This window comes from Pleurodeles waltl, chromosome 3_1 (genome assembly GCF_031143425.1).
Source record: "Pleurodeles waltl isolate 20211129_DDA chromosome 3_1, aPleWal1.hap1.20221129, whole genome shotgun sequence".
Lineage (NCBI taxonomy): Eukaryota > Metazoa > Chordata > Amphibia > Caudata > Salamandridae > Pleurodeles > Pleurodeles waltl.
Genome location: NC_090440.1, coordinates 1,709,807,410 through 1,709,825,131, shown reverse-complemented (window position 1 = coordinate 1,709,825,131; position 17,722 = coordinate 1,709,807,410). Strand labels below are relative to the sequence as shown.

Genomic DNA, 17,722 nt, shown 5'->3' with positions numbered 1-17,722 from the left:
AGAGCAATGAAATAATGGATGAAGGTATCGGATAAGGTAGGAGGAAAGTAAGAAGATATGATCAAAAGAAACATGGAAGACAAGAACAATAAGAGAAGGGAAGAAGGAGTGATGGGAAGACGGAGGGAGGACAAATGGGTGGAAAGCAGGAAAGGGAAGTTGGAAGGAGAATTTTAAAGAAAGGAAAGCAGGGGAAGGAAAAAGGAACAATTGAAGGATGGGGTAGTAAAATAAGGAAGAAAGCAGGTGGGAGAGAAGGCAAAAGACCAGAGTAAGGAAGGAAGAGATGGGACGAAAGGTGGGTGAAGGGAGGGTGAAGAAAGGTTTAGGAAGAGGGAGAGGGCAGGAGGGAGAAAGGAGAAAAGACAACAATACAAGAAGGAATGTGAGAAATAAGGAAAACATTTGAAAAAGAGAAAGCCAGAAAACAGAAATAAGGCTTCTGCAATTAATACAAACAGATATGGGAATTGTGGAAGTACAGCCTCAGAGAACGGGCAAAGGGCTTTGGGTGTACTATCGGAAGACTTTAGGGTGCAGTTGCTAGATTAGGGATAAAATATTGCATAATGAATTAAAGTAATTAAAGTAAGCGGCTAGGAAAGAAAAAAGAAGTGAGAGTATAAACAGAATTGATTAGGAATTAATAAAACTATAAGAAAATTAAGGAATGGGAGGGAAATAATATAATAATGGAACAGGGAATGAACTAGAGGGGTGGACAGTAAAGGGAAAAATATAGAACAAAGCAACAGACCACAGAATAAAGGGAGAGCTTAGTAATTACATTGTTAGCCCTTGAACAGACATGATTTGCACCTTGGCCTTAGGCAAATATAGTGATTTCTTCTTTGTGTTTACCAGGGCGGGGTTGGTCGTCGAGGACCACTTGGAGCTAAAGTAAGTGTCCCTTCAATATTTCTACTGTGAGATTCTTTTTTCAACTAAACAACACAAAGTAGGTCATTAACAGTATGGCAGGTGGCTCATTATCCAGTTGGGCTGGTGTAGGTGAAGGCTATTCACAAGAACATTATGCATGGAAAGGCTCTACCATTGATGGGCCTTCTAAGACATGGGTCTGTGGTCCTGTGGCAGATGAATCAGTGAGCCAGAGGGCTGTGATGTGAGAGCCTGCTGAGATTTTACTTTCAGAAATCTGATGCTTCTTGCAACTCTAAATGAGGCAGGAGACTGTGAGTTTGATGGAGTGGGAGTAACTTCCATGAATGCTGAAAGGTGTATCTAAAAGCACTTTATGATGCACTTAAAATGTGTTGTCATCTGTATGCTTATTTGCATCAAAGATTTTCAGCAAATATTTAGAGAATCAAAGAACATTTGACACCTTTCAAATAATATTGTAGTTATTTTGGGGGGAAGGGTTGGATGTGAGCATTCCTTTGGGTCATTTTCAGAATAGGTGATTTATTACCTGTATCTCTAGAGTTGTAATTTTAGATTCGGGTAAAGTGTTTGTCCTTATGTGTTTGTGTTTCTGCACATGCACACTTACCAGAGTCTCCCATAAACTGTTCACCTTATATCTCAAACCCTCCGTTCCACAGGTTAACTAGGAGGGCCTTCAGTCCAGGTAAACATGTACTTGAGGCCTGCCATTCAGACAAAACTTGCAATAAGTTCAAATACTTACACTGCAAAAAGTCTGCATATGGCAGTATCAGGATTAGTGCTTGCAGGTGTCAGCTGGGAATACTGAATTACAAACACTGACAGGACAGAATATTGTTACAACAATATCGAGGGGCAAACTATTGAAAGGTAAGTTTCAATACATTTTCTATACCTAACTCCACATAAACGTACTTTGGTGATATAGTTGTATCTTCAAGGTTTGTAGATGTGGAATTAAGAATATTAAGGTGGTCATTATGACTTTGGCGGTCCTGCACCTCCACGCCTGCAGTGGCAGTCAGACCGCCAACAGCGTTGCGGGGCAGGACTGCCAAATTATGGCAAAGAACTGCCTGCATCACAGCCAGTTCACCGCCTGTACTGCCAGGGCAGTGGGACCGCCTGGCCGAAGGTTGACCACCTTCGACCCGGCAATGCACCTAAAACTGCCCGCGGTTTTATGAGTATCGTTTCTGCCAGGGATTCTGTGACGGCAGCCCCGACACAAAATGCCTGGCAGAAAGGATACTGGCGACAGGAATACTAACTCCTGTTGCCACAACAGGACTCCCCAACCGCCCCCCTCCTTGTACAAGGCCCCACCCACCCCAGAGCCCATCAGAAGCCCCCCGCCAAGCAGCGAAGCCCCATCCGGTCCATGTACTGACCCCCCCCATATCCCTGTACTTTTTTCCCCTCCCCCTCACGATCCACGCATGCACACACCACACTTACATACATACACGCACACATCCACTCTCACTCATTCACACACACATACACACATGGCCACGACACCCTTACACCCCCACATACAGGCATTCACACAAGCACACATACACTTGCACAGGCACGCACATAAACACACACAATGCCCTCCCCGCCGTACGGGGGGGGAACAGGGCCCATGGCACTTGCTCCTCTGCCAGCGCCCCACCAACACAACACCACCACGCTGTTTACAATGTTGTAATATGGCGGGCGGTGTTGGGGTGGCGTGGCGGCGGAGCAAGCTCCGCTAGACCGCCAACCGCCAATAAGGCTGCTGGCGGCTTCCCCGCCAAAGAGTGGCGGAGAGCAGCAAGTAGTCATTTTGTGGCAGTCTTCGGATCTCCAACAATACCGGTCACATGGCGGCAGTGACTTCGGCGGTCTACGGAATAGACGGCCGAAGTCATAATGAGGGCCTAAATCTGTACCTCCCTCTGTGCACTTACCTTTTGATATTTTGCCCCTTGACATTGTAGTAATGATATTCTTCCCCATCGATATTTGGGATTCAATATTTCCTACTACAGTTGGGCTCAAACAAAATAGCTGTAATAAAAGAATTGAAACATCTTTCTTTAGACATTTGAAAGGGTTCTAAGCTCAAGGCTATCAGTAGTGCCCACACAACAGTACAGCTGGCAGTGGAGTAACAACATTTGAGGGGGCCCCAATGCATAGTAAATGGAGGTCCAACCCCCCTGGCTTATCAGGAGGTCTCAGGCCAGGGGGCCATGCACAGTGTACTGTGTTGAGGGGGCCCCCTGGAGCTCAGGGCACTGCGGGAGCTGTAGGGGCTAATGTTACGCAACTGACAACTGGGCACCCCAGTCCTTGTAGGACAGGTTCTAGGCACACACTTGGTTATGAGCATGGATGTGCAACTCCAATACTTGCTTCATAGACCACAACAGTAGGCACTGAGGCCCCAGTGTTGGCACGCAGGCTTCAATGCTGGGTACACAAACCCCAAAACTATACACAGATGCTTCTATATTGGACACACAAGATCCTGTGCTTTGCACAGAGACCCCAATTATTGAACACTTTGACAACTGCTGCATGCACAGTCTTCAATGCTATGTGCACAGGCCCCAAATGATAAGCTCCCAACCACAATGTGGAATACGTAGCTGCAATGCGGAGCTCAAGACACTCAATGCTAGACAGTTCAGCCATAATGCTAGGTATACAGACTGCAATATTGGGTGAACAGACTTTTAATACTAGCCAGAAAAGCCCTAATTTCTGGATGCTCATTTGAGTACTGTGATATCCCTCTGTTGGGTTCAAGGACCCTCAACATTTGACACACAATCTCCAATGCTGGTGCACAGACCCTCAATACAAGAAACACAGGCTTCAGTCTTTCACACACAACATCCAGGCCTGAACCCGCAGACCTGTAACACTAGATGGACAGACTTCATTGCTAAATACAGTAAACCCAATGTTAGTCACTCAAACCTTCTCTTTAGGTTCCAAGTTTAGCAACAGTTATCATGGATTGGAAGGACTTCTCCTTCAGTCCAGCTGTGATTCTGATTCACAAAAGGGAAACTTAAAGTTCTGTGTGAACGGATTGCATGCCAGATTCAGTTCCAAACCTTTAGGATATGTATAATCGAGAGAGCAGGTTTGCTGTTACCGAATTGAACTACAGCTCAGTCAGCTTGTTACGATCATAGAATGTCATCTGCAGGTGGCAGGCAGATTTTCTACCAAATGCATCAAGCCCCTGAGGTATAAGAGAAGATAGACAAATAAAGATACATTGCTGACTCTTTTGTGATACTACTTACAGGGTAACAGAGGCGGACCTGGTCCAGCAGGATCTGGAGGAGAGCAAGGAACGAGAGGTCCACAGGTCAGTATCGAATCCAACACAAGGATTTCCAGTGCATGTGCTAGCACATGTTCCAGCACAGTCACATTTATTGATAGGATAGTGGTGCTATCTAATGGTCATTATGCAAATATCAAAACCGCACTGTAACTCCATCTTGGTTGGCTAACGTCATAAAGAAGTTTAAGATTTTCAGCAGGTGATAGCTAACTTGCCATTGCCATCTTTTTGAGACCCATGCATGCTATTTCTTCCTTTGCACAGCAGCTGAACCCACTCATTGTGGTGCATTTATAAGGCAACGGCTTTACATATGCAAATGCTTTCTCAAAAAATGATTTTCCTTCCTGTTCCTAATCCGTATCCAGTAATCATTACCAGTTACAAGCTTTGACAATGAAACCGTTGTCATGTGTTTACATTTTTTTTGCTGTTTTTGGTGTACTACAAGAATATGGAGTTTTTAGCAATGACCTCCAAAAATATCGACTCCTGATTATTGCTACTACTATGATGTCAAGATAAGTATATGTGGTACGTTTAGATTGTTTTTCTAACAAGGTATGTACAGGTGGAGTTAAGCATGGTCAATCTATACTTGCATATATATACTTTCCCTGACATAGTGGATATTCTGGAGTTGATAGTTTTGTAAATTGATGTTTGTGACCTTGGTATTCTGACTTCCTCCATTCATTTTCTCGCTTTTTTGGCTCTATTGTTTTCTTTTCAATGTGTTTTGTTGTTCACTCACAATTGTGATATGAATGTATGCTTCTATCCTTAAATCTAATAAAGAATACTGAAAAGCCTGGTATTTTATGACATCATACTCTCTTTGCCCCACAGGGACCGCTCGGGCCACCCGGCACTCCAGGTGTGAGGGGTGATCAAGGCAGCCCCGGTCCTAGGGTAAGTACAATTCAACTTGGTAAGCCTTCTGCTTAGTCTTCCTCTAAAGAGAATGCCTGCTTTTCTCCTTGTATTTATGAGAATTCTGTAATTTATTCTGTGCTCAGTAGAAGGCACAATTCAATGCGGTCTGCTGACAGACCACTCAGTCTTTCAGTGATGTCACCTTAAATTTGGACTATTAGAATAAAATAGATGCAAAAAGATTAGTTAAGAGCACCGTGAATTTCAGATGTAAAGCCAAGAATAGACAGTAGGTTGACTGCTTGCCCAATATATAAAGATGAATCATCCTTCTGTGCAAGTCGGGGGGGCTCTTGCTTATACCCACTTCACCTGGCTGGAAGGCAACATTGTGTTGTTGATGCACACCAACTCACACAATCTATGAGCTGATCTAGTCCAACTTGAAGAAGACCTGTACACCGAATAACATAAGAGGGGTCTAAAAATGATAGCAAAATCTGTGGTATCAAGTAGTACAACCACATGCAACAGCTTCCTCTGTAGGATCACATTAGGAGTTCTTTGTGATAGGGAACACAAGGGCACTGTCCTAACCGGAAAATGCAAGATTTTATGACATGGTGATGCTACTGAAAGGTTATCAGGCAGTGGCATATTATCTGGGCCTTGAATTTGAATGTCTTATGCTCCAACCTTCATAGACATTGACCTTAAAATTGCTATTTCCCCAAGTATAAGATAACCTTTAAAAGAAGAACTGGCATTGCTGACACAGAACAGCGCTTGCTTTGGGCTTTCTTTGGCCACTATAACTCTCTGACGTTGTTATTTAAGGCTTATGTCACGCTCCACTCCCATGGCCACTGACCATAACAAATATTTTTTCAGACGTATCAAATGCCAAAAAACAAACCATGTTCTAAATTTAATGCTTCCTTTTCAACTTAACGTGGGGGCAAATGATCCTCCTACCCCTGTCAGACTGGTCTAGTGGTGTGTCAAATACATCACATCTCAAGCATAATTTCTGAGAAGCACATCATTCAGGTAAAACATATCTAATAAGGGATTTAAGCCTAAGATCTACAGACAAAATGTATCAATCTAATGTTCTGAGGCTGTGTGAACGTATTTCAGGCTTGCTAATTGATGTAAAGATGCATGGCTTTATAGCAACAGTTTCACTGTTGTTTATTCAGATCTTTCCTCTCCATTATAGAGGTGCATTTGTCTGTCCTTAACCTTATTCAAAACACTATAACAACGATGGGATATGTATATATATATATATATATATATATATATATATATATATATATATATATATATATGATGCTATAATAGGCTGAACATAGCCCAGACAATACTGTGCAGATATATGATAAAACATCAGCATAACATATTCTTCTTTTGACAACAAAACATCAGAAACACAAAAGAGATAAAAACAAATTTGACAAGACATAGGGGGTCATTATGACCCCGGTGGTCGGTGGAAATGTGGCAGTAGTACTTCCAACAGGCTGGCGGTACTTACCGCCACATTATGATATTGGCGGGTTGGTTGAAGCCAACCCGCCAATGTACCACACCGACCGCCATGGCGGTTTCAGCCGCCGGGCGGGAGATAACAATCTCCAACCTGGCGGCCGCTACTGTCCCGCCCACAGCATTATGGCCCTGCCTACCACCATGGTTTCGCCACGAAAACCATGGCGGTAGGCCCCACCAGTGACAGGAAATTCCTTCCCTGTTACTGGTAGGCGCCAACCCCAACACTCCTCAGACAACCCCTACCCCTTCTCCATCCACGCTCCCCCTTCCAAACCCACACTCGCAGGCACACACCACACATTCACACCCCCTTCCAAACCCACATACGCACTCACACATGCATATGCACATGCATCCATTCATTCATGCACACATCCGTACACACATCCAAACTTACACGCAGACACACATTCACATTTGCATTAATACACGCATTCTCATACATGCACACACTACACACTCATTCGCATGCACGCACTCACACATTCATGCACACCCCCCCCCACACACACACACACACAACAGCCCCCACCACCCTCCAAAGTCGGGAACCCGACTTACCTGAATCCAGGGAGACTTCTGGCATGGGACTGGACGGGGCGCTGTTACCGCCAGCAGCGCCCGCCAGCAGAACACCGCCAGGCATATTATTTTTCACTTTACTTTCATTTTACTGGTGGTAGCAGCGCCACCTTAACACCATCCGCCAGCATGGCCACAGCCGGATTTCTGCTCTTCTTGTGGCGGAAATCCGGCTGTGGTCATATTATGGCGGACGGATGTTAGCCGCGGCGACGGTCTTTTGGCGGCCGTCCCTGTGGCAGTAGGTGGTACTTACCGCCAAAGTTATAATGTGGGCCATAATCTTTCAGCCTTACAGGTAAGCGTCTTGCCCTTAACTGCTCATACTGTGTGGTGATGATGTGCCACCCTCAAACTTGTACTTTCAATTTGGAAAAGATCTCCAACATGTCCTGTGCCACAATTTCCTTTTGCTGTGAGCACTCAACATAATGTTCCCATTACCTATCAGGAGAAAATGACTCAACTACCAATTTTTATCACAACATTCTCGTTACACTCTATCTTCCAATGATATAGATCCATTATCCTCCTGTTTCATCCCAGTTCATCAGTACCACATGCCAACCATGTACACACTTCAATTTTCTTTCTTCCCAACTCTACTGTTACCCAGTCGCCAACCTACAGCCACTTTTTATTTACTCAGCAGTGCTCCTCAATTTTCGTTCACATCTATCCATATCAGCATCAGCTCTGTCTTTGCTTCCCCTATCTTATTCTATTAAATGGAGTCACTCCTGTCAAACTATTCCCTGTGGTGCAACAAGCCTATGTTTACATTCCTCCTACTGCTGACGACCATCTTGGTTATGCCCTTGACTAAATAATTTGCATGCTCCACTGAGCCATTACTGAGTTTTCTTGCCATGGTGTAGGAAGTTGGCTCTGTATGCACTTTTTCAAAGTCATACTTACCAACTGGTCTACAACCAACCTTCAGTCTTTTCCACTGTCCATATGCACACTACTTCTGTTCACCTACCTTTGAACATCTTCATCTAACTCTGTCAACCAAACATTCTTGTAAGGAAATGCCTCCTTGGCATGGTTACCCCCTGACTTTTTGCCTTTGCTGATGCTAAGTTTTGATCTGAAAGTGTGCTGAGGCCTGCTAACCAGGCCCCAGCACCAGTGTTCTTTCCCTAACCTGTACTTTTGTTTCCACAATTGGCACACCCTGGCATCCAGGTAAGACCCTTGTAACTGGTACCCCTGGTGCCAAGGGCCCTGATGCCAGGGAAGGTCTCTAAGGGCTGCAGCATATTTTATGCCACCCTGGGGATCCCTCACTCAGCACAGACACACTGCTTGCCAGCTTGTGTGTGCTAATGGGGATAAAACGACAAAGTCGACATGGCACTCCCCTCAGGGTGCCATGCCAACCTCACACTGCCTATGCAGTATATATAAGTCACCCCTCTAGCAGGCCTTACAGCCCTAAGGCAGGGTGCACTATACCATAAGTGAGGGCATAAGTGCATGAGCACTGTGCCCCTAAGGTGTCTAAGCAAAATCTTAGACATTGTAAGTGCAGGGTAGCCATAAGAGTATATGGTCTGGGAGTCTGTCATGCACGAACTCCACAGCACCATAATGGCTACACTGAAAACTGTAAAGTTTGGTTTCAAACTTCTCAGCACAATAAATGCACACTGATGCCACTGTACATTTTATTGTAACATACATCCCAGAGGGCACCTTAGAGGTGCCCCCTGAAACCTTAACCGACTATCTGTGTAGGCTGACTAGCTTTAGCAGCCTGCCACACACCAGACATGTTGCTGGCCACATGGGGAGAGTGCCTTTGTCACTCTGTGGCTAGTAACAAAGCCTGTACTGGGAGGAGGTGCTTCACACCTCCCCCTACAGGAACTGTAACACCTGGCGGTGAGCCTCAAAGGCTCACCCCCTTTGTTACAGCACCCCAGGGCACTCCAGCTGGTGGAGTTGCCCACCCCCTCCGGCCACGGCCCCACTTTTGGCGGCAAGGCCGGAGGAGATAATGAGAAAAACAAGGAGGAGTCACTGGCCAGTCAGGACAGCCCCTAAGGTGTCCTGAGCTGAGGTGACTGTAACTTTTAGAAATCCTCCATCTTGCAGATGGAGGATTCCCCCAATAGGATTAGGGATGTGCCCCCCACCCCTCAGGGAGGAGGCACAAAGAGGGTGTAGCCACCCTCAGGGCTAGTAGCCATTGGCTACTAACCCCCCAGACCTAAACACACACCTAAATTCAGTATTTATGGGCTCCCCAGAACCTAGGAACTCAGATTCCTGCAACCTAAGAAGAAGAGGACTGCTAAGCTGAAAAACCCTGCAAAGAAGACGGAGACACCAACTGCTTTGGCACCAGCTCTACCGGCCTGTCTCCCCACTTCTAAAGACACTGCTCCAGCGATGCTTTCCACAGGGACCAGCGACCTCTGAAGCCTCAGAGGACTGCCCTGCATCTAGAAGGACCAAGAATTCCCGAGGACAGCGGCTCTGTTCACCAAAGACTGCAACTTTGCAACAAAGAAGCAACTTTGAAACAACTCGTGTTTCCCGCCGGAAGCGTGAGACTTTGCACTCTGCACCCGACGCCCCCGGCTCGACTTATGGAGAACAATCACTTCAGGGAGTACTCCCCGGCGACTGCAAGACCGTGAGTAGCCAGAGTTTACCCCCCTGAGCCCCCACAGTGACGCCTGCAGAGGGAATCCCGAGGCTCCCCCTGACCGCGACTGCCTGCTTCTAAGAACCCAACGCCTGGTAGGGACACTGCACCCGCAGCCCCCAGGACCTGAAGGAACCGACCTCCAGTGCAGGAGCGACCCCCAGGTGGCCCTCTCCCTTGCCAAGGTAGTGGCTACCCTGAGGAGCCCCCCCTTGCCTGCCTGCATCCCTTGGTCTCCCATTGCTTTCTATTGAAAACCCGACGCTTGTTTACACACTGCACCCGGCCGGCCCCGTGCCGCTGAGGGTGTACTTTCTGTGTGGACTTGTGTCCCCCCCGGTGCCCTACAAAACCCCCCTGGTCTGCCCTCCGAAGACGCGGGTACTTACCTGCTGGCAGACTGGAACCGGGGCACCCCCTTCTCCATTGAAGCCTATGCGTTTTGGGCATCACTTTGACCTCTGCACCTGACCGGCCCTGAGCTGCTGGTGTGGTAACTTTGGGGTTGCTCTGAACCCCCAACGGTGGGCTACCTTGGACCCAAACTTGAACCCCGTAGGTGGTTTACTTACCTGCAAAAACTAACAAACTCTTTCTCCCCCCAGGAACTGTCGAAAATTGCACTGTGTCTAGTTTTAAAATAGCTATATGTCATTTATGTGAAAACTGTATATGCTATTTTGCTAATTCAAAGTTCCTAAAGTACCTACCTGCAATCACTTTCATTTGAAGTATTACATGTAAATCTTGAACCTGTGGTTCTTAAAATATATTTTTCTATACAAAAACCTATTGGCCTGGAATTGTCTCTGAGTGTGTGTTCCTCATTTATTGCCTTTGTGTGTACAACAAATGCTTAACACTACTCCTTTGATAAGCCTACTGCTCGACCACACTACCACAAAATAGAGCATTAGAATTATCTCTTTTTGCCACTATCTTACCTCTAAGGGGAACCCTTGGACTCTGTGCATACTATTCCTTACTTTGAAATAGTGCATACAGAGCCAACTTCCTACAATTCTTTCACCTGTCTTTTTGTTAATGTGTGTTCCAAATCTCATCACTGAGGGCCATATGTACAAAGGAATGGTGCAGTTGCAAGGACTCAGATTTGCGACTCAGATTTTCGAAATAGGAGCCTTTGCAACTGCAAAACAACCTTTTAGTATGTACAAAACCCAAAGTTGCAATTCAGCACACTGAAACAAAGTGTAAAACTTTTAATTTAATTTAACACATCCCTATTTTCTTTAATGAATATGGACAGTGTTTTAAAAAATGTTTTTTTTAAAAGCCATCACAGATGTGGTTTACTGATCTCAGTAGGCCACCATTCCTGTTATGGCAGGGAAATGTAGTGGGTTAAAATTTACGATGATCTCATTAATATTTATGAGGTAGGTTGAATTGCTACCCGTTATGATTCACTAATTTGCAAATCGACCTATTAGTACATAGGTAAGTTAACAAAATAACACTGGATTCATTAAAGGTCGGTGCTTACAACCACGTTTAGCTAGTACTTCTGGCCCTACGTTTTCATGAACCCCAGGCCTCAATTTATACTTCAGTTTCTCAATACTTGGAAGGAAGGAGTCAAATCACCTTCTGTCCTCCAGCCAATTTTGATACACTTCACCATTTCTTGTACTATATGTTATTTTCACAGAGCACTCAACCATTCCTGATGAATCACCATTCCACTATCCAGTTCCAGTGTATTCTCTTCACTAGCCTCCACATACTCTATATCACTCTGTTCTCCTGTCGATGTCTTCCTAACCAAGTTGCATAGTAGGATGATAAATGCCTTAGACATTTCTCCCACCAGTCACATACTCAAGCACGGATTGAAATTCCTGTAATCTTGAGGCAAATGTTACTAGTCAATCTGTCCCCTTGACTGCACCTCCTTCTTGTAACATATTCAAGGGTGGTTTTTGATCTGTTCTTAATTTAAATTACAACCCCAGGAGCGGAAGCACTTAGCCTCCCAGGTTGCTGCTAAGCTTTTCAATGAGTAAATGAGCGATTTATCTGTGGTATGTTTAGAGACCTTGAGAGCAGGAACAGTTAGAACCTATGTGACGGATCGAATATCCAATAGTCTTCTTTTGTTACCACCCTAATAGCAAAAGATTCTCAGTTTAGTGCCAGTGCAAACAAGTTGAGTGAATCAGAACAGACTGAGTTTAGATTATTGGAAAGTCTAGGTCTCGGTAACCCAATGTCCACAACGTTTTACCCGGTGGCATCCTTCTTGTTCAATTTGACGTGGACAGTCAAAGGAAATTAGTTGAACTGTTGCAGTGACCAATTTGTTTGGCAGCCTAGGCCTTTGCACCAATATACCTTCTATATGGTGCATACAATTTAGATTTTTTTTATTGATCCCACCAGGAGCCAGTGGGGAAACTTTAAGGTAGATTGCACTTGACCTTGTTTCTGGATATTGAGGTCTACTCTTGAGGCTCTGTTCCCTGCTGTATGTTGATTTGAAGAAGTGGTATAGTTTTTCAGAGCATGAATGCAAAAAATTCATCCCCTCCAACACTTCATTGATTTAGGGGCACAATCTAGAATTATTGCCCCTGTAGCCTTTTAATGGAAGTGGTTGTGATGCTTGCTGTAGACAGAGGAGAAAGTTGGAGCAATAGTGCCTAAAGGATATCAGGTGTCTCTAGCATAAGTGCAACATATCCCTGCTTCAGTTCACTATTTTATGCAAGAGCAGAAGAAGGCACAGAATAAGTACTTAACAACAGTGCTTCAGTTTGTAGGAAGCTGTCCTGGTGTGTGGTCGGCACCTATGGTGTTTACACCTTATACCAAGTCCAGGCAACCCCTATTAGTGAACGAAGACAGTGTCTAGGAAGCCGGGCTCTCAAGTGGTAGCTGTGGTGAGCAGCCAAGACTTATCTAGGAGGAATGCAAATCACTTGCTGAAAGGAACCACACAGTATTGCAAAAATACTTTGTTATAGTAGCACTAAACTAGATTACTTATAGGAAGGCCCCAACTGGAGGTAAGTACATATTAAAGATACACAATAATATTAGGAATTCGCATATAGGAACAACAGGCATTGGCAATAATTAGTGAAAAATAGTTATGGTCCAATGGGGGGGGGGGTAAACCACATACTAAACTAGTGGAATGTGAAATGAAGTTCCCCACCCAAGGATATGGAGTAGTTAGAGGGGAGCTTGGAGGACTCAGGACCCCGAGAGGTAAGTACCTAGGTGACCCACAGTGTCCAAGAGAGCACAGGTAAGTACCTGGTGTAGGACGTTGGCTCTGTATGTACTATCTCAAAGTGAGAGCCAGTGTGCACAGAGTCCAAGGGTTCCCCTTAGAGGTTGATAGTGGCAAAATTAGATAATACTAATGCTTTATTTTGCGTTAGTGTGGTCATGCAGTAGGCTTATCAGAGAGTAGTGTTAAGCATTTGTTGTACACACACAGGCAATAAATGAGAACACACACTCAAAGACTTAACTCCAGGCCAATAGGTTTTTATGCAGAAAAATATTATTTTCTTAATTTATTTTAGAACCACAAGATTCAGAATTTGGGTAAGTACATAACTTGTAAGATACTTCACACAGGTAAGTACATAACTTTGATTTAAAACAGTAGTACACACAGTTTTGGTAAAAATTGCAATAAGCTATTTTAAAAGTGGGCACTGCAAAAAGCAACAGTTTTTGGGGGAGGTAAGTATTGGTTAGTTTCTCAGGTAAGTAAAGCACTTACAAGTTCAGTCTCCTGGGCATAGGCAGCCCACAGTTGGGGGTTCAAGGCAACCCCAAACCCTCAGCACCAGCCACACAGGGCCGGTCAGGTGCAGAGGTCAAAGGAGGGCCCAAATAACATAGGCACATATGGAGAACAGGGGTGCTCCGGTTCCAGTCTGCTAGCAGGAAAGTACCTGCGTCCTCGGGGAGCAGACCAGGGGGGTTTGTAGAGCACTGGGGACACACACACAGGCACACAAAATACACCCTCAGCGGCACAGGAGCGGCCAGGTGCAGTGTGAAAAGTAGGTGTCAGGTTTGTTGTTGAAAATAATGGAGGGAAGAGGGGGTCACTTGGGCTATGCAGGCAGGGCACAGGGAGGCTTCTCGGGCCAGCCACCAACTGGGCTAGGATGAGGGCTGTCTCCTGGTCACTCCTGCACTGGTAGGTGGTTCTTCTCGGTCCTGAGGGCTGCAGGTGTAGTGCTTGGTCCAGGTGTAGGGTTCCTTTGTTACCAGAAAGTCGTGGTCAGGGTGATCCTCTGGATCCTCTCTGCAGCCGTCGCTGTGGGGGGCAGGGAGTTCAACTCAAGGTGTCCACGTCGTTGTAGTCACCTGGGAGTCCTGTCTGCAGTTTTGATTGTCCTGAACTCGAGCCTGGGGCGTCGGGTGCAGTGTGAAGACACACGCTTCTGGCGGGAAGTTGGAGTCTCTTTAAAGTTGTTTCTTTGTTTTTGTTTCTGGACAGAGCCGCTGTCCTCAGGAGATTCTTGGTCCTTTAGGTGCAGGTCAGTCCTCTGAGTCCCCAGAGGACACAGGTCCCACTGTATGCGTCGCTGTGCAGGTTCTATGAGTCGGGAGACAGGCCGGTAGGGCTGGGGCCAAGTCAGTTGTCATCTTCATCTCCCTGCGGGGATTTCAGTTCAGCAGTCCTTCTTCTTTCTTCAGGTTGCAGGAGTCTGATTTCCTGGGTTCAGAGTCACTCCTAAATACTCAATTTAGGGGTGTGTTTAGATCTGGGGGGAAGTAGCCAGTGGCTACTGTCCTTGAGGGTGGCTACACCCTCTTTGTGCCTTCTCGCTGAGGGGAGGGGGGCACATCCCTATTCCTATTGGGGGAATCCTCCAAAAACAAGATGAAGGATTTCTTAAAGCAGGGGTCACCTCAGCTCAGGACACCTTATGGGCTGTCGTGACTGGTGGGTGACTCCTCCTTGATTTTCTCATTATCTCTTCTGGACTTGCCGTCAAAAGTGGGGGCTGTGTCCGGAGGGGTGGGCATCTCCACTAGCTGGGATGCCCTGGGTGCTGTAACAACAGGCATGAGGCTTTGAGGCTCACCACAAGTGTTACAGATCCTGCAGGTGGAGGTGAGAAGCACCTCCCCCCAGTGCATGCTTTGTTCCTGGCCACAGAGTGACAAAGGCACTCGCCCCATGTGGCCATAAACCCGTCTGGTTGTGGCAGCCTGCCAGGAACTAGTCTGCCTAGCACTAGGAATTGAACTAGTATACAGAGGGCATCTCTAAGATGCGCTCTGTGTGCATTTTACAATGAATCCCACACGGGCATCAGTGTGGATTTATTGTGCTGAGAAGTTTGATACCAAACTTCCCAGATTTCAGTGTAGCCATTATGGAAATGTGGGGTTCGTATCTGACAGACTCCCAGACCATATACTCTTTAGGGCTACCCTGCACTTACTATGTCTAAGATTTGGCTTAGGCACTGTAGGGGCATAGTGTTCACCTATGCCCTCACCTGTGGTACAGTGCACCCTGTCTTAGGGCTGTAAGGCCTGCTAGAGGTGTAACTTATCTATGCCACAGACAGTGGGATGTGGGCATGACACCCTGAGGGGAGTGCCATGTCGACTTAGTCATTTTCTCCCCACCGGCACAAACAAGCTGTGAGGCAGTGTGCATGTGCTGAGTGAGGGGTCCCCAGGTTGGCATAATACATGCTGCAGCCCTTAGAAAACTTCCGTGGTCACAGGGCCCTTGGTACCAGGGGTACCATTTACAAGGGACGTATTTGTGTGCCAGGGCTGTGCCAATTGTGGGAACAAAGGTACAGGTTAGGGAAAGACCACTGGTGCTGGGGCCTGGTTAGCAGGTTCCCAGCACACTTTCAATCATAACTAGCATCAACAAAAGGCAAAACGTTAGGGGGTAACCGTGCCATGAGAGGCATTATCCTACACCTGGTCTTCCCGAAGACTAACAAAGAGACTTGGAAATAGGAAGATTACAAGACTAGGACCAGTCCAGTGGAACCCAACAGTGGATTCTGGAAGGAGAACACCTGAGAAGGAAGGGACACAGTCCAGTCCACACAGGAGCGTCCAGACAGGGCAGGAGCCGCTACCCACCCTTCTGTGGATGAAGAATCAGGTCGAAGGGGAAGATGAAGATCAGCTGTGGAGCCCAGGAGCTGCAGAGAGGTCCTTGGAGTTGTGCAGTTGATGTACCATGCCGGTCGCCAGGTCGCAGATGGTCAGTGGTCAAGAGGACCACCAATAAGCCTTGGCAAATACAAGTTCAAGCAAAAGGAGATTTACAGGAGACTAGGAGACTTGACCTTTGGAGGGGAGTCCAGGCTGACCCTCAGCAGTCATGAGAGTCAGCAGAAGCAGCTGCAGCAGCCACAGGCAACTCTTTGGCAGCAGGCACAGTAAGTTGCAGTGAGGCCCAGTCAGCACACATGGAGAGGAGTCCAATGTCGCTGGAGCAGCAGAGGAGAGACTGTCCTTGCAAGGATGAAGCGCTGGAGGCTGGGGCTACCTTGAGCTTGAAGAGCCCTTGGAGCAAGAGTCAACAAGCCTTGGTTGTTGCAAAAGTCACAATGTACAGGAGTACTGTCCTGCAAGGAAAGGCAAGGGCTCACCATCTCCCAAGATGGACAGCAGGTAGAGAAGACCAAGGGGACCACTCAGACCCACCAACTGTGTTGGAGAATCTTCCTGGAGCCGGATCGCAGAAGGTCCCAGCAGCCGGTCGTCATTGTCTTAGGTGCCTGCGGATGCAGGGGAGTGACTCCTTTACTCCAAATTAGATTTCCTTCTTGCTTCTCTGGTGCAGCTGAAGTCTTGTCGACCCCTGAGGATGCACAGTTGTGGAAATGTTGCAAATGCTGGAATGAGCCTGTGAAACAATGTTGCAAGGCGAGGTCCTCTCTGGAGCTGCAGGCTTATTTGATTCCAGAAGAGTCTAGCAGCAGTTTCGGTGGCCAGGAGCAGAAGAGGTTATTGCAGAGGAGTCCTGGTGGAGTCTTGCACACCGAATCTGGAGACCCACCCGCCAGGGAGTCCCTAACTAGCCCTAACAGGGGGCCTGGTCACTCTGCAGGGTGACCACGTATCGGAGGGGGTCACTGATGTCATTTACCTATCCTGACCAACCAGATTCTCCCAGGGGCCTCTGCACATCTTTTTTCCAAGATGGCAGAATCAAGTGGCCACCTGGAGGAGCTCTGAGCACCACCCCTGGAATGGTGATGGACAGGGAAGTGGTCACTTCCCTTTTCTTTGTGTGCTTTCGCGCCGAGAAGGGACCGTATTATGCAACGAAGGTGTCAAATATGCCCTACCAAGCAAACCAGTGGTGTGGGGATGCTACCCCTCCCCAGCCATATAACACCTCTTTGCAAGGGAGAGGATGCTGCCTCCCTCTCCCACAAGAAATCCTTTGTTCTGCCTTCCCCTGCTTGAGCTGGTCAAGCAGCAGGAGGGCAGAAACCTGTCTGAGGTGCTGCAGCAGCACGGGCTGCCCCCAAAACCCTGAAAGACTGGTAGGAGCAATACTGAAGGGGGACCTCTAAGGAGCCCCCAGAGTGCATAGAATCATGCCAACATTACTGGCATTAGTATTGGGGTATGATTCTGACATGTTTGACACCAAACATTATGTAGCTGGACCACAGGTAAGTAAGCTCATGCAGGGGTGCCCTCACACACAGGAACCTGCATCCTGCCCTCTGGGCTAGGAGGGCCTACCATGGGGTGACTTACAGTGACCTGGTGCAGTGACCAGCAGTGAAAGGCAACATGCACCTTTTTAT

General features: G+C 46.8%; 1 protein-coding gene across 1 annotated transcript in view; it reads left to right on the top strand.

Annotated features, from left to right (window-relative positions):
- COL6A3 (collagen type VI alpha 3 chain) overlaps nt 1-17,722 on the top strand; it is a 291,731-nt gene that overhangs the window by 160,554 nt on the left and 113,455 nt on the right. The window contains exons 25-27 of the mRNA XM_069225565.1: nt 865-900; nt 4,208-4,270; nt 5,099-5,161. Of these exons, the coding sequence (XP_069081666.1) occupies nt 865-900; nt 4,208-4,270; nt 5,099-5,161 (162 nt within the window). The remainder of the gene's footprint in view (nt 1-864; nt 901-4,207; nt 4,271-5,098; nt 5,162-17,722) is intronic.